Source organism: Salvelinus sp. IW2-2015, linkage group LG5, assembly GCF_002910315.2.
Source record: "Salvelinus sp. IW2-2015 linkage group LG5, ASM291031v2, whole genome shotgun sequence".
Classification (NCBI taxonomy): Eukaryota; Metazoa; Chordata; class Actinopteri; order Salmoniformes; family Salmonidae; genus Salvelinus; species Salvelinus sp. IW2-2015.
Window position 1 is genome coordinate 20229720 of NC_036844.1, and position 24330 is coordinate 20254049.

Consider the following 24330-nt stretch of genomic DNA (forward strand, 5'->3'; position numbering starts at 1 on the left):
GACCTTAATCCCATTGAGAACTTGTGGTCAATCCTCAAGAGGCGGGTGGACAAACAAAAACCCACAAATTCTGACAAACTKCAAGCATTGATTATGCAAGAATGGGCTGCCATCAGTCAGGATGTGGCCCAGAAGTTAATTGACAGCATGCCAGGGCGGATTGCAGAGGTCTTGAAAAAGAAGGGTCAACACTGCAAATATTGACTCTTTGCATCAACTTCATGTAATTGTCAATAAAAGCCTTCAACACTTATGAAATGCTTGTAAATATACTTCAGTATTCCATAGTAACATCTGACAAAAATATCTAAAGACACTAAAGTAAAATATGAATGAAATGAAATACTTATTTTCCACCATAATTTGCAAATAAATTCATTAAAAATCCTACAATGTGATTTTCTGGATTCTTTTTCTCATTTTGTCTGTCATAGTTGAAGTGTACCTATGATGAAAATTACAGGCCTCTTATCTTTTTAAGTGGGAGAACTTGCACAATTGGTGGCTGACTAAATACTTTTTTGCCCCACTGTATCCACATAAGTGTCCTGCCTCATGATGCCATCTATTTTGTGAAGTGCACCAGTCTCTCCTGCAGCAAAGCACCCCCACAACATGAAGCTGACACCCCCAGGCTTCACGGTTGGGATGGTGTTCTTCGGGCTTGCAAGCCTCCCCCTTTTTACTCCAAACATAACGATGGTCATTATGGCCAAACAGTTCTATTTTTGTTTCGTCGGACCAGAGGACATTTCGCCAAAAAGTACAAACTTTGCCCCCATGTGCAGCTGCAAACTGTAGTCTGGCTTTTTTATGGCGGTTTTGAAGCAGTGGCTTCTTCATTGCTGAGCGGCCCTTCAGGTTATGTCGATATAGGACTTGTTTTACTGTGGATATAGATACTTTTGTACCTGTTTCCTCCAGCATCTTCACATGGTCCTTTGCTGTTGTTCTGGAATTGATTTGCACTTTTCAAACCAAAGTACGTTCGTCTCTAGGAAACAGAACGCGTCTCCTTCCTGAGCGGTATGACGGCTGCGTGGTCCTATGGTGTTTATGCTTGCGTACTATTGTTTGTACAGATGAACGTGGTACCTTCAGGCGTTTAGAAATTGCTCCCAAGGATGAACCAGACTTGTGGAGGTCTACAATTTTTTTTCTGAGGTCTTGGCTGATTTCTTTTGATTTTCCCATGATGTCAAGCAAATACATCCACAGGTACACCTCAAATTGACTCAAATGATGTCAATTGGCCTATCAGAAGCTTCTAAATCCATGATATAATTTTCTGGAATTTTCCAAGCTGTTTAAAGGCACAGTCAGCTTAGTGTATGTAAACTTCTGACCCACAGGAATTGTGATACAGTGAATTATAAGTGAAATAATCTGTCTGTAAACAATTGTTGGAAAAATGACTTGTGTCATGCACAAAGTAGATGTCCTAACATACTTGCCAAAACTATAGTTTGTTAAAAAGAAATTAGTGGAGTGGTTGAAAAACAAGTGTTAATGACTCCAACCTAAGTGTATGTAAACTTCCGACTTCAACTGTAACTATTCAGACCCTTTCCTCAGTACTTTGTTGAAGCACCTTTGGCAGAGATTACAGCGTTGGGTCTTCTTGGGTATGACGCTACAAGCTTGGCACAACTGTATTTGGGGAGTTTCTCCCATTTTTAACTGCAGATCCTTTCAAGCTCTGTCAGGTTGGACGGGGAGTGTTGCTGCACAGCTTTTTTCAGGTCTCTCCAGAGATGTTAGACGGGGTTCAAGTCCGAGCTCTGGCTGGGCCACTCAAGGACATTCACAGTCTTGTCCCGAAGCCACTCCTGCGTTGTCTTGACTGTGTGCTTAGGGTCGTTGTCCTGTTGGATGGTGAACCGTCGCCCCCAGTCTGAGGTCCTGAGCGCTCTGGAGCAGGTTTTCATCAAGGATGTCGTTGTACTTTGCTGTGTTAATCTTTGCCTCGATCCTGACTAGTCCCCCAGTCCCTGCCCCTGAAAAACATATCCACAGCAAGGTCCTGCCATCACCATGCTTCACCTTAGGGATGGTGCCAGGTTTCCTCCAGACGTGACGCTTGGCATGCAGGCCAAAGAGTTCAATCTTGGTTTCATCAGACCAGAGATTCTTGTTTCTCAGATCCAATCAAGTTAATTTACCACAGGAGGACTCCAATCAAGTTGTCGAAACATCCCAAGGATGGTCCATGGAAACAGGATGCACCTGAGCTCAATTTCGAGTCTCATAGCAAAGGGTCTGAATAGTCAAAAAACCTGTTTTTGATTTGTCTTTATGGGGTATTGTGTGTAGATCCATTTTAGAATGAGGCATTAACATAACAAAATGCGGAAAAGGTGAAAGGGTCTGAATACTTTCTTGAATGCACTGTATACAGCCAAGTTAGCGTTACTCATTGTGTATTTATTCCTTGTGTTATTATTTTTCTATTATTTCTCTTTTTTAATCTCTGCTTTGTTCAGAAGGGCCAATAAGTGAGCATTTTACTGTTAGTCTACACCTTTTGTTGACGAAACACGTGACAAATAAAATTTCATTTGATTTGTTGTTGGTCGAAGAACCAGGGGATGATAAATATCTCTAAGAGAAGAGGTAAACAATCAGAGAGGAAGGGGGATGTGGCTGCTTATTGCCATTCAAAGGATAGGGGGCTTTTAGGTTCCCCTTCAGGCTCTGAGACTGGGCCTCATGCCCTTACCTGTGGGGACCCAAGGCTGACTGATGGTCTGCCAGGGGGGGATCGTAGATCGGGCGGATCGCGAGCATATAAACGGTAGTGTTTATGTACTGAGGACTAGGCCGACTAGGCCACTGTCCAAGCATTTCAAAGAGAGTCAGTCCATCTCAGTCCATCACTGCTGCTGCTCTTGACCTTGCCAGGGAGAGTAGGTTTTCTCTCTGGTTTGATTTGAGTAAAAGACAGATTTGAGGATTGAGAATTGAAAAGGGAGATAGGTGTTGATGGTTCGTGCAGATGTGAGATCAGATCAGGGTGGTGCTACAGCTTGCTCCCACTAAGCCTCCCAAAGAACAAGATGAGACGGATAAAAGAAGGGAGTAGTACAGCAGAAGATATGGGAGTATACAGTACCAGTCAAAAGTTGACACACCAACTCATTCAAGGGTTTTTCTTTATTTTTAATATTTTCTACATTGTTGAATAATAGTGAAGTCATCAAAACTATGAAATAACTCATATGGAATCATGTAGTAACCAAAAAAGTGTATTATATATGTATTATATTTTAGATTCTTCAAAGTAGCCACCCTTTGCCTTGATGGCAGCTTTGCACACTCTTGGCATTCTCTCAACCAGCATCATGAGGAATTCTTTGCAAACATTCTTGAAGGAGTTCCCACATATGCTGAGCACTTGTTGGCTGCTTTTCCTTCACTCTGAGGTCCAACTCATCCCAAACCATCTCAATTGTGTTGTGGACATGTAATTTGATACAGCACTCTATCACTCTCCTTCTTGGTCAAATAGCCCTTACACAGCCTGGAGGTGTTTTTTGAGCCATTGTCCTGTTGAAAAACAAATGATAGTCCCACTAAGCGCAAACCAGATGGGATGGCGTATCGCTGCAGAATGCTGTGGTAGCCATGCTGGTTAAGGGTGACTTGAATTCGAAATAAATAATAGACAGTGTCACCAGCAAAGCACGTCCACACCATCACAACTCCTCCTCCATGCTTCACGGTGGGAACCACACATACGGAGATCATCCGTTCACCTACTCAGCATCTCACAAAGACACAGCGATTGGAACCAAAAATCTCACATTTGAACTCATTAGACCGAAGGACAGATTTCCACTGGTCTAATGTCCATTGCTCGTGTTTCTTGGCCCAAACAAGTCTCTTCTTGTCATTGGTCTCCTTTAGTAGTTGTTTCTTTGTAGCAAATCGAACCATGAAGGCTTGATTCACACAGTCTCCTCTGAACAGTAGATGTTGAGACGTATCTGTTACTTTAACTCTGTGAAGCATTTATTTGGGCAGCAATTTCTGAGGCTGGTAACTCTAATGAACATATTCTCTGCAGCAGAGGTAATTCTGGGTCTTCCTTTCCTGTGGCGGGCCTCATGAGAGCCAGTTTCATCATAGCTCTTGATGGTTTTTGCGACTGCACGTGAAGAAACGTTCAAGGTTCTTGCAATTTTACGGATTGTCTGACCTTCATGTCTTAAAGTAATGATGGACTGCCCTTTGTCTTTGATTATTTGAGCTGTTCTTGCCATAATATGGACTTGGTCTTTTACAAAATAGGGCTATCTTCTGTATACCCCCCTACCTTGTCACAACACAACAGATTAGCTCAAAGGCATTAAGAAGGAAAGAAATTCCACAAATTAACTTTTAACAAGGCACACCTGTTAATTAAAATTACTTCCAGGTGACTACCTCATGAAGCTGGTTGAGAGAATCCCAAGAGTGTGAAAAGCTGTAATCAAGGCAAAGAGTGGCTACTTTGAAGAATATAAAATATATTTTGATTTGTTTAACACTTTTTTGCTTACTACATGATTCCATATGTGTTATTTAATAGATTTGATGTCTTCACTAGTATTCTACAATGTATAAAATACTACAAATAAAGAAAAACCCTGGAATGAGTAGGTGTGTCCAAACATTTGAATGGTACTGTATGTCAACAGGGAACATAGGAATAGGATCATACAAAATAGGGAGTTGTAGAAGGTTATGCTTAGGATAATGTATATATAAAAAAAATAATCCCAAGGTGCGGGTCAGGTGAAGACTAGAAGATAATTGCCTTTTTGAGTTTTCAACCCAAGGTGCAATCCATCCAATCCTACTTTAATACCTCCTCAGTATCTCCAAAGTCGTTCCAAGCATAACGAATCCTTTTGACATGACTGATTTTATCTGTATCAAACAACCTAATGTGGATGTTGCTTCACCTGACCAACCCAATACCGCCTAAAGCCCATGGACTTTCATATCTTGCCGATGTAGGTATATTTTTTAATGCAAAAGCCATTTAGTTTCCAATGGATTTAACTACTGGAGGGACACATACCTGCTACAAAACTTCAGATATATGAGGTATTAAACTGACTCCAGTTTTGAAGAGCACTCAATTCACTTGGCAGGTGTATGAAAGCTGGGGTGTGGCCCAGATCGGAGCGGTCTGCTTTTGATCATCCGGTGCTTCTCTGTGGAAGTCTCATCTGTGGTTTAAAGCCTCCAGGTGATCAGGGACTGGGGCTCTTTATATCTATCCCGGTTCTGTTTTTGAAATAAAACAACTTTTTCTTCCCCTAGAAAGGACTTCAATGCAAGGTCTTGAAACCAAACGATTCGCCATGGGTATAGAGGATATGAATTTCCATGGATGGAATTGGACATTGTGAAAAAACAGTCCGGATTTGCGTAGCCATCTGAACTCGCTGACACTTGTTGTCTTTCCCCTAAGCAGGTTAGGTTATCACTGGCCGGGCAGACAGTCTCCTCTTCCTAAATCTTGGAGAGAATAATTCCTAATTTTAACAAGTCCCCATTATTCCATAAATCCCCCTCTCCGACCACGTCCAACTTTGTATCAGCACGGTAGATCCCCCAGTTTGGAGAACAATGGAGGGTTTGATTCCATCCCTCCTGTAAAACTGGGAGCCACTCAAAGGGTTGTTTGATGGTTTATTATAGACGACCCAGAAGAAGTTTCCAATAGAGAGAACCTAAGCGATGCCATGCCAACGCTTCTCTCCCCTTCTCACCTTGATTACACACACCAAGATGATATCTGGGAATCCAAGACTCCCCCAACAATGAAATCCTTTGTTGTGATTGCAACATGTGTTTCAGGGAACACACACACACACACATACAATAAAAGTCAGGGCTTTTTTACTACAGACAAATCAATGTCAGTCCAACTTTTCTTGGCTTTCTGGAGGAATTTAGAGAGTTTGAAAGAGAGTTGGAGAGAGAGAGAGAAAGAGAACAAGAGAGAGATGAGAGACAATAACAGTGAAAGAGACACACTATAGACTAAGAAAACAGAGAAGGAGAGAGACATTGCAATAGAAGATAAAGAGGTAAATAGAGAGAAAGATATTGTTCACATTCTCATCTGTATCCTGGACTGCTCTGACGCAGAGGTGAGTCACACAAACACCATCTGCCCTGTTCCTACCACACCCCTGCCAGGATGCCTATCTGTGCCCGCTCCGGCTTTTGGGCCCGGCTCATCAGCTCTCCTCCTCCCAGGTGTGAATGATCGCCTGTCCGCGTGGCCGATGACTAAAGCTGGCTATTTCCACCAACACACCTCATCTCTTCTCCTTTATTAAATCCCTATCACCCAAAGCTCTGACTCACTACCCCAGACTTACACACGTAGGGGTCAGCGTTAATTATGGCCCCTGTCACATAGCCTAGCCTCATCCTCTCATCCTCTCCTGTCTTCCCTCTCCCACACACCACCCACCTCCTTTCCCCCCGTTCTTCCCTCCGGTTCACCTACCAAGTGTCTAACCTTGTCTGTGAGAGCAGGCCTCCACAGATCAGCAGAGCAAACAGTTAGATAATGTGGCTCGTCACTGGTAAATGAGCTCATTAATGTCCCTTTGGCTTTGTCATAGGATAAACAATTGTCAATAACTGATGTAGGTTGGACCAAAGTTAAATATACTAGCGGCCTACCTACCTGTGTAGATCTCTGCCTCCGAGGGGTCCTCCACCCGCTTATGCTGGATGATGTAATCAGACACCTTGTAGCCAATCAGGGGCTCCACATCCAGCCACTCCAGGGCCACCATGGTGCTGGAGGGCTCTAGGTGAGGGGCCAGTCTGAGCCTGACACAGACAGAGAGAGGAAGGAGGTGGGTCACTTTAATTCAATAACAATATTTGAAGTCAACAGCACTGAGGACTAGTTCCCCGGGAACATTGAGCTTACTCCTGAGAATCTCAGTTAAAAGTGTTTTTAGTCCAGGACTAGGCTTACTTTGTGTCGGGGAAAGCAACCCTAAGAGTCTGTTAATAAAATGTTGAGACCAGATATAGGGAGCAAGTTGGAATCATCAATGCATCCATTCGACAAATCAAACAAGCAAGTAGGTCCATTCAATTTAATGTGGAAATCCACCGGAGAGTCATTGCTCATCCAATGCCTTGTATCTCTCTCCAAAAGTTCTGATGGTTTCAATAGCTGGGGTGTATGATGACTCAAAACAGAGCTGGGGTAAGAGAACAAGATACACTGTTATTTCTTGAGAGTGAGCACTGGGGTGTTTGGACTGGCCTATAGCAATTAAAGGTTGGTCTCACCCCTAGGGATGGTTGTTACAACTCCAACATTTCTCCCTAGGCTTGGATAGATGGGAGGTAGGCTCTGACTTACACAGGCTGCCTCAGGGGACTGCAGTTGGGAAGGCCGTCTTTGCTGAAGGCACTCAGGTCACAGCGACACCAGTTGTCGATGACATCTCCCTTGCCTGCACACCAGTATGAGCTCATCGTGGCGCTCTTGAAGGCCTGTGAAAGGTAACAGGTGAGACAAATGCAATTATCTTCCGTACATCGCCCTTCTGTGACGCCCTGAGTTATCCAGGCTCCATGATGTCTGTTGCTACCACCCCTGTGCATGTCCCCCCCCCCGATGTCCGCCCCGGAATCGTCACACACTGGGGGCTCACAGGTTTAATCACCTCCGCCACCGGAAGAGTCGCGGCGGCGAGGGTCTGATGATACGTGACTGAGTAGCCTTGGAGAACATGTCATGTTCCTGTCTTGTTTTAATTGGGAATGGTGACACATAAAGGTCAGTGTGTGTGTGTGTGTGTGTGTGTGTGTGTGTGTGTGGTGTGTGTGTGTGTGGTGTGTGTGTGTGGTTGTGTGTGTGGTGTGTGTGGTGCGTGCGTGCGTGCGTGCGTGCGTGCGTGCGTGCGTGCGTGCGTGCGTGCGTGCGTGCGTGCGTGCGTGCGTGCGTGAGAGAGAGCAAGTTAAACAGAGAAAGAATATTACTTCTCTAAGAGGTCAAAAGGCCAAAAAGATATGCATTTCCTCAAACTCATTAAACCGAAACATCGTCAAGATCATGAGTGTGTACCACTTCAACTCAAACTAATTGGCAGGTAGCCTAGTGGTTAGAGCGTTAGGCCAGTAACCGAAAGGTTGCTGGATTGAATCCCTGAGCTGACAAGGTAAAAATCTATCGTTCTGCCCCTGAGCAAGGCAGTTAACTCACTGTTCCCTGGGCACTGTTCATGTTGATTTAAGGAGGCTGCATCTCTCTGATTCAGAGGGGTTGGGTAAAATGCAGAAGACACATTTCAGTTGAAGGCATTCAGTTGTACAACTGACTAGGTATCTTCCTTTCCTTTTTAAATTGTTCTGTTTCATCAGACCAACCACATGCCAATATTACCGTTAAAGTGATCAAATAAGGTGACGTCAGTGCTTTGGCAAAGGAGAGTTCAGGGGAGTTCGCAGGCACTTTGGCTCCCTGTCACACCGGCCAATCAATGGAGCACTTAGTTATTTATGTAAGCAATTGGTTGACAGCGCCGACCCGCGCAGACTGCTGAGGGACACGCTTGATCGCGGTCATCAAACACCTGCACAGAGACACCAGAAAACATCCGGAAACCAGTCATCCAGAGGAGAGGACACCGAATGTGTCTTAAAGGCATTGTCAGTTTTGTTTTTCAAATTCGTTTTGGACTACTGACTGTCCAAACATCTGTCCTTGAGCTGTTTTGGTCTATTAATGTTCTGTATTATGTCATGTTTTGTGTGGACCCTAGGAAGAGTAGTTGCTGCTTTCGCAACAGGTAATGGGGATCCTAATTCAAATACCAAATAGCAAGTTACAAGTGACCAAATCGGATTTGTGTTTGTTCAGACAGCAGTCATTTGCTGACATGGCTAAGCTAGTTGTCATAGTAACGACGAGTGTGTGCGCAGTGGTGTAGGCTTATTGGTGGTGATCGTGCTTCCTATCACTCAGAAGTTATGTAGCAAGCTAAGGTGACAACAATGTCTGCCAGGGATGTTTCCCAGTTGCTTAGAATGTTCAAAATCATAGTGTAAGAAGACCTTTAAAGCCTCAAGGGATAAGATGATCCAACTTTCAAAAATATGATTTGGATTTACGAAATAACGGTCTAAAAACCACTTGAGAGCAAATAAATCCGATTTAACCATTCAGACACAAGTCACATGGCCAAGAATCCGATTTGTATCAGACTTCAAACCACCTAGGTGACTTGAAATGTGGCTTGAAATATCAGATTCCATGTCCTACAACAGTCACAATGAGAGGGGCAAGTCAACAGATGAGAAGTTCTTTCCCAGAGCAGAGATGGTCAGGTCTAAACTCATCCACAGCTTCTATTTGCTCGACCAGATACAGGAGGGGCAGGGAGGAATCCCCAAATATTGCACCAAGGATGTTTTAGGTCAAATCAGCTTCCTGATCTGAATGAGCCTGACCTCAGACAAGGAGAACTACACCAGTCTAACGGGGAAGAACACACACCAGCTGGTGTGCTTTGAGATCTCGCCCAGAGTGGCAGCACCATCACCGTGGACAGCCGTCGCCAGGGACGACTGCATTCTAGAGAATGTTATCCTCCTCGCAATCTCCAAAATACAACAGTCACAAGACAACCTTGTTTGCCCGTCGTAAAGGACCATTCACCGAAACTGATATAGCTAGCTAACGACCTCCTTTTGCACGTGGGAAAAAACATTGTGGACAGAGACTTGCTAGCTACGTTAGCTAGCTAGCTGGGATTTTCTACAAGGAATCTGCCTCCCAAAAAAAGCTTCTCACTGGCCTGTCTCCCCGTATGGCACAGGTACCCCCACCACACTCCCCCCTCTCTCCCGAGATTTCACTTGCGTCGAGCACACATGCATTTACACACACACACAGACTTTTTAGGGAGGCTAATTAACTTATGAAGCTTATTATGAAACACTTTAATTAAGTCAGGATTCCTATTTGACTCAGCCATGCCTCATTGCCTGTCTATCAGCTGGCCCCTCCCCGGAGTTTGTGTTAAACGCTCTACCACAAAGCTTTCTTAGTGTCCAACAAGCTTTCTCTGCCCTTAACCTTGTTCTGAACACCTCCAAAACAAAGGTCATGTGGTTTGGTAAGAAGGATGCCCCCTCTCCCCACCGTTGTGATTACTACTTCTGAGGGTTTAGAGCTTGAGGTACTCACCTCATACAAGTACTTGGGAGTATGGCTAGAGGGTACACTGTCCTTCTCTCAGCACATATCAAAGCTGCAGGCTAGTTAAATCTAAACTTGGTTTCCTCTATCATAATCACTCTGCTTTCACCCAAGCTGCCAAATTAACCCCGATTCAGATGACCATCCTACCCATGCTAGATTACAGAGACTTAATTTATAGATCGGCAGGTAAGAGTGCTCTTGAGCGGCTAGATGTTCTTTACCATTTGGACATCAAATTTGCCACCAATGCTCCGTATAGGACACATCACTGCCCTCTAAACTCCTCTGTAAACTGGTCATCTCTGTATACCAGTCACAAGACCCACTGGTTGATGATTATTTATAAAAACCTCTTAGGCCTCACTCCCCCCTATCTGAGATACCTACTGCAGCCCTCATCCTCCACATAAACACCTGTTCTGCCAGTCACATTCTGTTAAAGTTCCCCAAAGCACATGCATCCCTGGGTCGCTCCTCTTTTCAGTTCGCTGCAGCTAGTGACTGGAACGAGCTGCAAAAAATACTCAAACTGGACTGTTTTATCTCCATATCTTCATTCAAAGACTCAATAATGGACAGTCTTACTGACAGTTGTGGCTGCTTCGTGTGATGTATTGCATTACCTTCTTGCCTTTGTGCTGTTGTCTGTGCCCAAAAATGTTTGTAACATCGTTTGTGCTCCTACCATATTGTGCTGCTGCCATATTGAGTTGCTACCATGTTCTTGTCATGTGGTCTTGCTACCATGCTGTGTTGTCATGTGTTGCTGCCATGCTATGTTGTTGTCTTAGGTCTCTCTTTATGTAGTGTTGTGATGTCTCTGTCTCTGAGGTGTGTTTTGTCCTATATACAGTTGATGTCGGAAGTTTACATACACTTAGGTTGGAGTCATTAAAACTCGTTTTTCAACCACTCCACAAATGTATTGTTAACAAACTATAGTTTTGGCAAGTTGGTTAGGACATCTACTTTGTGCATGACACAAGTAATTTTTCCAACAATTGATTTCAGACAGATTATTTCACTTATAATTCACTGTATCACAATTCCAGTGGGTCAGAAGTTTACATACACTAAGTTGACTGTGCCTTTAAACAGTTTGGAAAATTCCAGAAAATGATGTCATGGCTTTAGAAGCTTCTGATAAGCTAATTGACATAATTTGAATCAATTGGAGGTGTACCGGTGGATGTATTTCAAGGCCTACCTTCAAACTCAGTGCCTATTTGCTTGACATCATGGGAAAATCAAAAGAAATCAGCCAACACCTCAGGAAAAAAAGATTTTGACCTCCGCAAGTCTGGTTCATCCTTGGGAGCAATTTCCAAATGCCTGAAGGTAKCACGTTCATCTGTACAAACAATAGTACGCCAGTATAAACACCATGGGACCACACAGCCGCCATACCGCTTAGGAAGGAGACGCATTCTGTCTCCTAGAGATGAACGTACTTTGGTGCGAAAAGTGAAAATCAATCCGACAACAACATCAAAGGACCTTGTGAAGATGCTGGAGGAAACAGGTACAAAAGTATCTATATCCACAGTAAAACTAGTCCTATATCAACATAACCTGAAAGGCCTCTCAGCAAGGAAGAAGCCACTGCTCCAAAACCGCCATAAAAAAAAAACAGACTGACCATCGTTATGTTTGGAGGAAAAAGGGGGTGGCTTGCAAGCGGAGGAACACCATCCCAACCGTGAAGCATGGTGGCAGCATCATGTTGTGGGGGTGCTTTGCTGCAGGAGGGACTGGTGCACTTCACAAAATAGATGGCATCATGAGGGAGGAAAATTATGTGGATATATTGAAGCAACATCTCAAGACATCACTCAAGAAGTTGAAGCTTGGTCGCAAATGGGTCTTCCAAATGGACAATGACCCCAAGCATACTTCCAAAGTTGTGGCAAAATGGCTTAAGGTCAACAAAGTCAAGGTATTGGAGTGGCCATCACAAAGCCCTGACCTCAATCCTATGGAACATTTGTGGGCAGAACTGAAAAAGCGTGTGCGAGCAAAGAGGCCTACAAACCGGACTCAGTTACACCAGCTCTGTCAGGAAGAATGGGCCAATATTCACCCAACTTATTGTGGGAAACTTGTGGAAGGCTACCAGAAAAGTTTGACCCAAGTTAAACAATTGAAAGGCAATGCTACCAAATACTAATTGAGTGTATGTAAACTTCTGACCCACTGGGAATGTGATGAAAGAAATGAAAGCTGAAATAAATCATTCTCTCTACTATTATTCTGACATTTCACATTCTTAAAATAAAGTGGTGATCCTAACTGACCTAAAACAGGGAATTTGTACTAGGATTAAATGTCAGGAATTGTGAAAAACTGAGTTTAAATGTATTTGGCTAAGGTGTATGTAAACTTCTGACTTCAACTGTATATTTTTTTTATCCCAGCCCCCGTCCCCGCAGGAGAACTTTTGGTAGGCCATCATTGTAAATAAGAATTTGTTCTTAACTGACTTGCCTAGTTAAATAAAGGTTAAATAAAAAATAATAATAATTGGCTTTTCAGACTGCAAAAAAATAAATAATAATAACAGATTCGAATCGGATATGCAAATAAATAGGATTTCTGCTTAAGAGCTTTGCACACCTGGAATGTACAATATTTGCCCATTATTCAAAAATTATTCAAGCTCTGTCAAGTTGGTTGTTGATCATTGCTAGATAGCCATTTTCAATTCTTGCCATAGATTTTTAAACCAATTTAAGTCAAAACTGTAACAAAGCCACTCAGGAACATTCAATGTCATCTTGGTAGGCAACTTCCGTGTATATTTGGCCTCATTTTTTAGATAATTGTCCTGCTGAAATGTGAATTTGTCTCCCAGTGTCTATTGGAAAGCAGACTGAACCAAGTTTTCCTCTAGAAATTACCCTGTGCTTGGCTCTATTCTGTTTCTTTTATCCTAAAAAACTCCCTAGGTCTTGCAGATGACTAGCATACACAGAACATGATGCAGCCACCACCATGCTTGAAAATATGAAGAGTGGTACTCAGTGATGTGTTGTTTTGGATTTGCCCCAAACATAATGTGAATTGCTTTGCCACATTTTTTGCAGTATTACTTCAGTGCCTTGATGCAAGCAGGATGCATGTTTTGGAATATTTATAATATGTACAGGCTTCTTTCTTTTTACTCTGTGAATTCGGTTAGTATTGTGTAATAATTACAATGTTGTTGATCCATCCTCAGTTTTCTCATATCACAGCCAATAAACTCTGTAACTGTTTTAAAGTCACCAAGCCTCTCCGGCAAGTGAGTTATGAAGGACGCCTGTATCTTTGTAGTGACTGGGTGTATTGATACACCTTCCAACGTGCAATTAATAACTTCACCATGCTCAAAGGGATATTCAATGTCTGTTTTTTTTCTACCAATAGGTGCCCTTCTTTGCGAGGCATTGGAAAACCTCCCTGGTTCAGTATTTGAGATGGCGGTTGCGATGAAATCAAGGCAGCCCGAGTAGTTGTTCTGAAAAGCTCTGGCCATATAGAGACAGACACTGAGAGTGGAATGCCTCCAGAAGCCGATGTTGCCATCCCCCGAAACAGTGGTTGCATCGTTAGCGTTAAAAGCCCAGACAGTCCTTCATGGGAACTGACTTCTCCAGCCCTCACTCACTCACTCAGTGCTGTGTATACAGCTCTGGAACGTGCAGCAAGAAAGAGGCAGACAGAAAGAGAGGAGCAGAGGAAAAGAGAAAAGCAGAGGAGATGGAGAGAGAAACAGAGAGGCAGAGAGAAACAAAGAATGGAGTGTGTATTCTAATAATGACTTTAATTGTGTTAATAATAACTATTTGTATACCACTTTTCAATACAAGTTAATAAGTGCTTCACATCATAAAATAAAACGGAGTGCGATGTACAGTAAGGGAGCACTGGGCTGGGATGCCTCCCTCCCTCCAGCGAGGGCCCCCCTGCTAGGCGATAGGATCAACAGGCCTCCAGCAGTCAGTCAGTCAGGTCTTTCCCCTTATTTAACTTCCAACACTACCCCCTCTAAATGAGCCTGCTGAATGAGCCCCTATTAGTGGGAACCCCACTCAGCCTAGCCAACACTGCAATCCACAAATAATGACTTTCCTGAGAGAGACAGGCAAGGTAGGGGGGGAAAATGTGGAAGAAAGTGATTGCATTTCTTAAGATTATGAGATCCCCCGCCAACCATGTGGCTAAATGTTGGCTGAACAATAGAAAGAGACGAGACACAGAAAGACAGAAAGAGAGAGACTCCTCCACAGTCCGCAACTCAATCAATGGGAACCAGATCATCAGCAAACACAACAGGAAGCCTTTGGGGAGCACATGCATGCAGACCCATAGACAAACATGGGAAATGATCTCTAATAGTGGGGAGGCTGGGGGGAGACCACAGCTCTGCCTCACATTCCTAGAAAACCCCCCAGTCAGGCCGGCTTTGCTTGACTGCACGGCTGCACATTTGAAAAATAGACAAACCGATTACGTCCCTGTGTTTATGTTTCAAAGAGTAATGCAATCCAGTCTCAACTGGGTAAACAGGGGGGGGTGGTCTAATTGTGGCTCGGAGGAGGGTAGGAGAGGTAAGACCTGAAGGGTCTACTACAAAACAGGATCAATGAGTTAGCCAGCTTTGATAAAAAAATGACTTCTGGCTGATTAAGAATGCAAAACTTAGATATGTGTTTTTAGTTGTTGTGTCAATTAGACCATGCCCATTTCAAGCTTACAGTGCCTTCAGAAAGTATTCAGATCACTTGACTTTTCCACATTTTGTTACGTTAATTAAAATGTTGTTTTTTCTCATCAATCTACACACAATAGCACATAATGACAAAGCAAAAACAGGTTTTTAGACATTTTTGCAAATGTATATATATATTTAAAAATGAAACATTACATTTACATAAGTATTCAGAACCTTTACTCAGTACTTTGTTGAAGCACCATTGGCAGCGATTACAGCATCGAGCCTTCTTGGGTATGAAGCTACAAACTTGGCACACCTGTATTTGAGTTTCTCCCATTCTTCTCTGCAGATCCTCTCAAGCTCTGTCAGGTTGGATGTGGAGCGTTGCTGCACAGCTATTTTCAGGTCTCTCCAGAGATGTCCGATCGGGTTCAATTCCGGGTTCTGGCTGGACCACTCAAGGACATTTAGAACTTGTTCCGAAGACACTACCGCATTGTCTTGGCTTTGTGCTTAGGGTCGTTGGTCTGTTGGAAGGTGAAACTTCGCCCCAGTCTGAGTTACTGAGAGCTCTGGAGCAGGTTTTTCTCTGTATTTTGCTCTGTTCATCTTTGCCTCAATCCTGACTAGTCTCCCAGTCCCTGCCGCTAAAAAACATCCACACATCATGATGCTGCTACCACCATGCTTCACCTTAGGGATGGTGCCAGATTTCCTCCAAACGTAACGCTTGGCATTCAGGCCAAAGAGTTCCATCTTGGTTTCATCAGACCAGAGAATCGTGTTTCTCATGGTCTGAGAGTCTTTAGCTGCATTTTGGCAAATTCCAAGCGGGTTTTTGTGCCTTTTGCTGAAGAGTGGCTTCCGTCTGGCCACTCTACCATAAAGGCCTGATTGTTGGAGTGCTGCAGAGATGGTTGTCCTTCTGGAAGGTTCTCCCACCTCCACAGAAGAACTCTAAAGCTCTGTCAGAGTGACCATCGGGTTCTTGGTCACCTCCCTGACAAAGGCCCTTCTCCCCTGATTGCTCACTTTGGCCGGGCGGCCAGCTCTAGGAAGTCCTGGTGGTTCTACACTTCTTCCATTTAAGAATGATGGAGGCCACTGTGTTCTTGGGGACCTTCAAAGCTGCAAACAATTTTTAGTACCCTTCCCCAGATCTGTGCCTCGACACAATGCTGTCTCTGAGCTCTATGGACAATTCCTTTGGCCTCATGGCTTGGTTTTTGCATTCACTGTCAACTTTGGGACCTTATATAGAAAGGCGTGTGCCTTTCCAAATCATGTCCAACCAATTGAATTTACCACAGGTGGACTCCAATCAAGTTGTAGAAACATTTCAAGGATGATCAATGGAAACAGGATGCACCTGAGCTCAATTTCGTGTCTTATAGAAAAGGGTCTGAATACATATGTAAATAAGGTATTTAATTTTTATATACATTTGCAAAAATGTATAAAAAACAGTTTTTGCTTAGTCATTATGGGGTATTGTGAGTAGTTGCTGATTATTTTTTCTCTTTAATCCATTTTAGTACAAGGCTGTAACGTAACAAAACGTGGAAAAAGTAAAGAAGTCTGTATACTTTCCGAAGGCACTGCTTATTTTCCCCCAAAATAAGTTATTTCTGAATATTTAGGCAAGTTAGCAGGCTAACTCATTGACGCTGCTTTGTAGTATACCCTTCAGTGGCAGGATGAAAAAACAACAACAGAACAGACATGAGCCTGTTATGGATACATGGTAAGTGTTAATATGTCAAGCACATTCAGTATTAAACTAAATACGTGACACACACAGACATGTACACAGACACACACACAACAGGAAAATCCCTCCATGACATGGCCTGGCACAATTCTGCACGCAGCTGAAACGCAGGGAGAAACTACTGTCCAATCCTGTTAGTTGAGCCATGGTACGGCAGTGGAGGATAGGATGATACACTATCCCGTATTGATTAACAGTAGATTATGCTTTTCCCAGAACACTGATGGATCCACATAAGTAGTGGCCAGTGTTACTGGGGGTGGGGTTGGGGAAGAAGCGATAGCCTACTGCTATGCACTTCAAGAAAAAGGGGTTGGACAGGGAGGCCCCTTAAGGGGGTTGGATTGCAAGCAAACATCATGCCTGAGAAAAAAAAAATATATTTTTTTTTAATAGCTGGAATGGTGGAGCACTTTATTCTATTGCCTTCATGATAAAGCATTAACTTATACAGTTGAAGTTAGAAGTTTACATACACCTTAGCCAAATACATTTAAACTCAGTTTTTCACAATTCCTGACATTTAATCCTAGTAACAATTCCCTGTTTTAGGTCAGTTAGAATCACCACTTTATTTTAAGAATGTGAAAAGTCAGAATAATAGTAGAGAGAATGATTTATTTCAGCTTTCATTTCTTTCATCACATTCCCAGTGGGTCAGAAGTTTACATACACTCAATTAGTATTTGGTAGCATTGCCTTTCAATTGTTTAACTTGGGTCAAACGTTTCAGGTAGCCTTCCACAAGCTTAACACAACAAGTTGGGTGAATTTTGGCCCATTCCTCCTGACAGAGCTGGTGTAACTAAGTCAGGTTTGTAGGCCTCCTTGCTCGCACACGCTTTTTCAGTTCTGCCCACACATTTTCTATAGGATTGAGGTCAAGGCTTTGTGATGGCCACTCCAATACCTTGACTTTGTTGTCCTTAAGCCATTTTGCCACAACTTTGGAAGTATGCTTGGGGTCATTGTCCATTTGGAAGACCCATTTGTGTCCAAGCTTTAACTTCCTGACTGATGTCTTGAGATGTTGCTTCAATATATCCACATAAGTGTCCTTCCTCATGATGCCATCTATTTTGTGAAGTGCACCAGTCTCTCCTGCAGCAAAGCACCCCCACAACATGATGCTGCCACCCCCGTACTTCACGGTTGGGATGGTGTTCTTCGGCCTGCAAGCCTATCCCTTTTTCCTCCAAACATAACGATGGTCATTATGGCCAAACAGTTCTATTTTTGTTTCATCAGACCAGAGGACATTTCTCCAAAAAGTATGATCTTTGTCCCCATGTGCAGCTGCAAACCGTAGTCTGGATTTTTATGGGGGTTTTGGAGCTGTTTATTCTTCCTTGTTGAAAGACCTTTCAGGTTATGTCGATATAGGACTCGTTTTACTGTGGATATAGATACTTTTGTACCTGTTTCCTCCAGCATCTTCACAAGGTCCTTTGCTGTTGTTCTGGGAATGACTTGCACTTTTCACACCAAAGTACATTAATCTCTAGGAGACAGAATGCGTCTCCTTCCTTAGCGGAATGACAGCTGCGTGGTCCCATGGTGTTTATACTTGCATACTATTGTTTGTACAGATGAACGTGTTACCTTCAGGCATTTGGAAATTGCTCCCAAGGATGAACCAGACTTGTGGAGGTTTACAATTTTTTTTCTGAGGTTTTGGCTGATTTCTTTTGATGTTCCCATGATGTCAAGCAACGAGGCACTGAGTTTGAAGGTAGGCCTTGAAATACATCCACAGGTACACCTCCAATTGACTCAAATGATGTCAATGAGCCTATCAGAAGCTTCTAAAGCCATGACATCATTTTCTGGAATTTTCCAAGCTGTTTAAAGGCACAGTCAACTTAGTGAATGTAAACTTCTGACCCACAGGAATTGTGATACAGTGAATTATAAATTAAATAATCTGTCTGTAAACAATTGTTGGAAAAATGACTTGTGTCATGCACAAAGTAGATGTCCTAACCGACTTGCCAAAACTATAGTTTGTTAAAAATAAATTTGTGGAGTGGTTAAAAAACGAGTTTTAATGACTCCAACCTAAGTGTATGTAAACTTCCGACTTCAACTGTAGATTTAGGAGAGTATTTTTTCCCTCTTATAGGGCAATTCCGCCACTTTCAACCTCATATTCATAATCTCCAGCACCAAACCAGTGTCTACATATGTGAAAACAGAGTGGTTCTATGATCTGTGTTGAAAAAAAATATATGAAAAAACTGATTTTTAAAACCTGCAACGAGTTTCTAGCTCAAGGGACAGTATTCTTGTCACCGCGAATCGCATAGTGTTTGAAAATCATAGTTTTTAAAATGTTTTAACTTTTGATGGTATCATTGGGAAGACATTTTTTACTTTATATTTTTGTTGTTGTTGAGAAATTCAATTATGCACACTCCTCTCCACTTTGACCAGTGTGACATAGCTCTGCCGTTGGCCACAAGCAGTGTCACCCCTTTCCTGCCCACGCCACCAAATCCTCTGACATCACACTAGCCAGTAGACAATGTAGCACCTGGTTTGGCTCACTATGCAGAAAGCCATCACTTACAAGAAGAGCAGAGGATCATGGTGACCTCCTAGCATATTAATCTGTTTGGCTAATCTACGCCGGCCACATTACTGTCCATCTCCTCTGGCTAATTTGTGAAAACATTGGCCAGCTGGCCTGCACTATTGATTTATTGGAGGATCCGGGGTGGTGAGAGTCAGCGAGGAGCAGAATAGCAGGATAGCGGTGACAGCGGTGCGGTGTGGTGTGGGTGGCAAGGACCCCTCTCCATCCTGTTAACAAAGGATAGAACATCTAGATCTCCAGTTTCTAGGAACTCCATCAAGTGGAGGACTTCCAGGAACTAGGGGACATTGGGGCCAACTGCAGGGTGGTTCACAGAAGGGTTGATGGGGGCTGGGGTGGCGGCTGGGTCACTAAGGAACCCTAACCCATATTGAGTTTCAAGAGAGTCAACCTGGTCTCAGGATGCTCTAAGCTAATTTGATCCAGGCTTAATGGCAACTTGAATGGCTCTGTGTTGTGGGTTTCCAGCCTCTTCGTGTTCAAATAAATCAATTTGGTAAAAAGTGGTGGCTTCACACTTTTTTCCCCCCGGTGACAAATTTGAGAAAGGGGTGGCCAGGTCTGTTGTCATAACCTTTCTTAGAGAGGCTTAGAGCTTATTGGATAAACTTGCAGCCTTGATGCACTTGGGGGTAAACCGTTTCCAGGGGGCATTTTTGAAGAGGAGAACCAAACAGTTTCCATTCAATTACACCGTCACCACCCACATCCCATCCCATCACCCACCCCAACTCCAGAAAGCACACAAAAAGTTGAGAGGCCGCCCCAGTAAACTCGTTAATTTTCCTCAAGCCCTGAGTTTAACAAGTTTAAGGAGACTGCATGAGTCAAACCTGGGTCTGCACCCGACCTTGTGCAGGAAACGCCATTTAGGAAAACAGAAAAGACATGGGGGGGGGTGGATGGTGGGAGGGTGGGGGGTGCGGGGGGGGGGGGGGGGGGGGGGGGGGTTGATTACTCAGCAAGATACACAGTGTTCTGAGTCATTAGCCTCACAGCCAATTTGTTCAATAGCTCTGCCATAATTCAATCAGGGCCATGCGGGACTCAGGCCTGCTGGCAACCTCCACTGGCATGAGTTTATTTATTTATCCATTGAGGTATTGGGCTCTGTCACTGAAACAGGGCCAGGGGAGGGTCCTTCTAGGGGGAGAGTAGCTAACTGCTTATAGTTAGGCTCCAAATACAGTAGGTAGGTATAGTCTCAGTGTGGGGTAGGATCTGGGGTTATGAAACATACATTCATAACAGGCCTGACTCAACACTTCCCCAAAGAGGTGGTGAGAGGTCTCTGTCATTATCTGACTGGGAGATAAACATCGTACATAACATGTAATGTAAAACCGCTTCAAAGATCATCTTTTTTTTCTCCCGTTTTCTTCGTCAAATCCTTAAACTAGCCCTGTCGTAATCGTAGCATTGAAGACAGAGTCGGAGAGTGACTTTTACTTTCTCTCAAAATGTTTTCCTGGAACCGTGTTGTTGAAGTGAGGAGGGCAGTGAATTCTGTTGTTTTAATCCTTTGCCCCATTGTTCCGGTAGCGCTGTTTTTCGAGGAAGCAGACATACGGATAATTCAAGATAGTAACACAATACCTGTCTACTTTTGTAATGGGCAGATCGAAATGGGAGGAACATGACAAGCCTTGCCATAGGCAGAGAGCAGGGGCAGGGGCAGCGGAGGCAAGACGGCAGCTTGGCATTGAGAGCCGCAGGTAGTTTTGCATGGCTGAAGATACAAACTGGGTTTGTACACACAGGCACACAAGGGCAACATCCTTTCCTTTTTGCTTCACAATAAACAACCATGATTTCCCTTTGTTTATTTATTGTAGCATCTTAGTGAACTCTTTTTGCGTGGCCGTCTTTTTCCAGGTGGGGGAGAGGTGTAGTCACAAGGCACAGTTTCAATCAGTGTACTGCCTTTATCGTGTAGTAGAGATGTATGGCCAGGCCGTTGTATCTGCTATGCTAATAGAAGCAGGAGTCTTTCAGAGAGCTGGCCAAGAGCAGCACTAGCTTGTCCCTGTAGGGTCGATGCATCAATACCAAGCTAATAATCCCGCTACCTCGGAGGGCCGACCCTCGCCAGTGACCCACCGCAGTCTGCTCCCCCCTGTCCCCAGAAGACTAGAAGGAGGAGAAAAATAGGACACTTTGCTCTTCCTCACGTTTATGTATCGACTGAGCCCACTAGGGGCCGTCTGCTATCGATTGTGCCTCTTTTCTTCGTGGCTGAGACAGGCGCTTGGTATGGGCGGCACGTATGGGCTGGGGTCTTTGTTGTTGTGCATGTGTGCGTGTGTGTTGCCAGTGCTATTGCTGCTGTGCTGCATGCTGTAATTTTAGTCAGGCAGGGTAATTAGATGCTTGACCGTTCTGGTCCCGGTGGAGGTGGTGGGGAACGGGTAGTGGTGTGTGTGCGCGTGTGTGCATTAGTGTGTGTGTGTGTGTGTGTGTGTGTGTGTGTGTGCGCGTGCGTCTGTGTGTGTCTATGTAAGTGAGGGGACAAGGGACATCCGTTGTCAGCCAGAGCCAATGCAATCCAGTTAACAGATGAGTCATAAACATAATCATACACACATACAGTACCAGTCAACAGTTTGGACACACCTACTCATTCATGGGTTTTTCTTTAGTTTGACTATTTTCTACATTGTTGAATAATAGTGAAGACATCAAAACTATGAAATAAAACAACAGGACAATGACCCAACACACCTCCAGGCTGTGTAAGGGCTATTTGACCAAGAAGGAGAGAGATGGAGTGCTGCATCAGATGACCTGGCCTCCACAATCACCCGAACTAAACCCAATTGAGATGGTTTGGGATGAGTTGGACAGCAGAGTGAAGGAAAAGCAGCTAACAAGTGCTCAGCATATGTGGGAACTCCTTCAAGACTGTTGGAAAAGCATTCCAGCTGAAACTGGTTGAGAGAATGCAAAGGTTGAGAGTTGAGACTGGTTGAGAGTTTGCAAAGCTGTCATCAAGGGAAAGGGTGGCTACTCTGAAGAATCTAAAATCCCCAAAATATTTTAAATTGTTTAACACCTTTTTTGGTTACTACATGATTCCATATGAGTTATTTCATAGTTTTGATGTCTTCACCATTATTCTACAATGTAGAAAATAGTAAAAAAAAACTTCAATGAGTAGGTGTAATATAACTTTTGACTGGTACTGGACATGCACGCACACATGCACGCACACATGCACCCACACACACCCACACCCACACCCACACACACACACACACACACACACACACACAGACACACACAGACACACACACACAGACAAACAAGTGCAGTGGACTTCCTAATTGCATCTCACTCTCCTCAGATTGAGCCCAGCTGAGGGAAGATGGTGTAAACTAAATGTGAAGCGGAGCCAGACCCTCAGCTAAATCACCTTAGGGATGAGATTCCAAACATGACTAGCTTCCAGTATCTAATAATCAAAGGTTCCTCTCAAGGGGGAAACCTCACCCAAAACAGCAACACAGTCATGACAAGACAATACAGTTGAATCTACAGAAATTATACACAAACAAACACACGCACACGCACGCCCGCACGCACAAACACAACTCTTTGCATTTATCCCCACAAGAGGAGAACCATGACGTCACCTTTTTCTATTCTCCACACCACAGTGTATTTTAAATAGTGAAAGTTAACCCACTTACTCCACCTAGGGGGGATTTTGGTAACTACATCTACCAGGGTTGGGCTCAAATTTAATTGAAGGCAGTCAATTCAGAAAATTATTTGAATTTAAAATTCTGAAATGTTAAAACTCTTAAAATATTATTGAGAAGTGATTGAAAATAAATTCCCTTTTTCGATTATTGAATACAAATTTTTGTTTACTTCCTGATTTGACTGCTTTTAATTCAAAGCCCAACCCTGACATTACAGCCAAGCACAATTATGTCAATTATGTGGTAAAACAAAAATATCCTTATACTGTATACTATTATATTCTCAAAGCAGCCAAATTACAAATGGATGTGTGAATAAATGACATAAACTATACAAATATGTTTCCTGTTCTTGAATTTCCTGTACGGTTATTGCAAATGAACTTTCAGTTGAACCCTTTGACCAGATGGCACATCTATTTTTATCATTTTATTTTCCACTGAAATATCATTTTATTCTATAAAATTGCTTTAATTCATATTTACACTCAGTAAACTGTACTGTTGGCTTGACACGTCCACATATTCTAACGGCAGATTTCCTCCTCTTCGTCTGAAGAGGAGGTGTAGCAGGGATCGGACCAAGACGCAGCGTAGTAAGTGTCCATGTTTTAATATAATCAACTGAACAAGACAAAATACAAAATAACAAAAGTGAATCTAACCGAAACAGTCCCGTGTGGCACAAACACTGACACAGGAAACAAACACCCACAAACCAACAGTGAAAACAGGCTACCTAAATATGGTTCCCAATCAGAGGCAATGGAAAACACCTGCCTCTGATTGAGAACCATATCAGGCCAAATGACAAACCTAAACATAGAAACACATAACATAGACTGCCCACCCCAACTCACGCCCTGACCATACTAACTAAAGACAAAACAAAGGAAAATAAAGGTAAGGAAAATTAAGGTCAGAAACGTGACACATATCTCTCTATTTCTCTTCCTCTCCGCCTTCCTCATGATGTATTTTCTGGACATGGCTGTCTCCCCAATCCCCCCATTGTCACCTTCTTCACCCATCACCATCCTTCCTTTCTCCCTTCTCCTCTCCCCTCACACCTCTGTGGTGACGTACAGTACCAGTCAAAGCCTTAATGCCAGTTTTGCACACTCTTGGCATTCTCTCAACAGATTCATGAGTTAGTCACCGGAACGCATTTCAATTACCATGGTGTTCCTTGTTAAAAGTTAATTTGTGGAGAATTTTCTCCTTAATGCGCTTTGAGCGTTAAGAAAACCCTTGAATGGTAGAGTGTGTCCAAACTTTGACTGGTACTGTAGTTATTTATCAAACAGTAAGGCCAAGCTCTTTCCT

The 24330-nt window shown here is 43.3% G+C and overlaps 1 protein-coding gene across 1 annotated transcript in view; it reads right to left on the bottom strand.

The window, feature by feature from the left end:
• LOC111964034 (astrotactin-2) overlaps positions 1 to 24330 on the bottom strand; it is a 798238-nt gene that overhangs the window by 399179 nt on the left and 374729 nt on the right. Inside the window, exons 18-19 of the mRNA XM_023987704.3 lie at positions 7391 to 7524; positions 6695 to 6843 (exon numbers count right to left, since the gene is read on the bottom strand). Of these exons, the coding sequence (XP_023843472.1) occupies positions 6695 to 6843; positions 7391 to 7524 (283 nt within the window). The remainder of the gene's footprint in view (positions 1 to 6694; positions 6844 to 7390; positions 7525 to 24330) is intronic.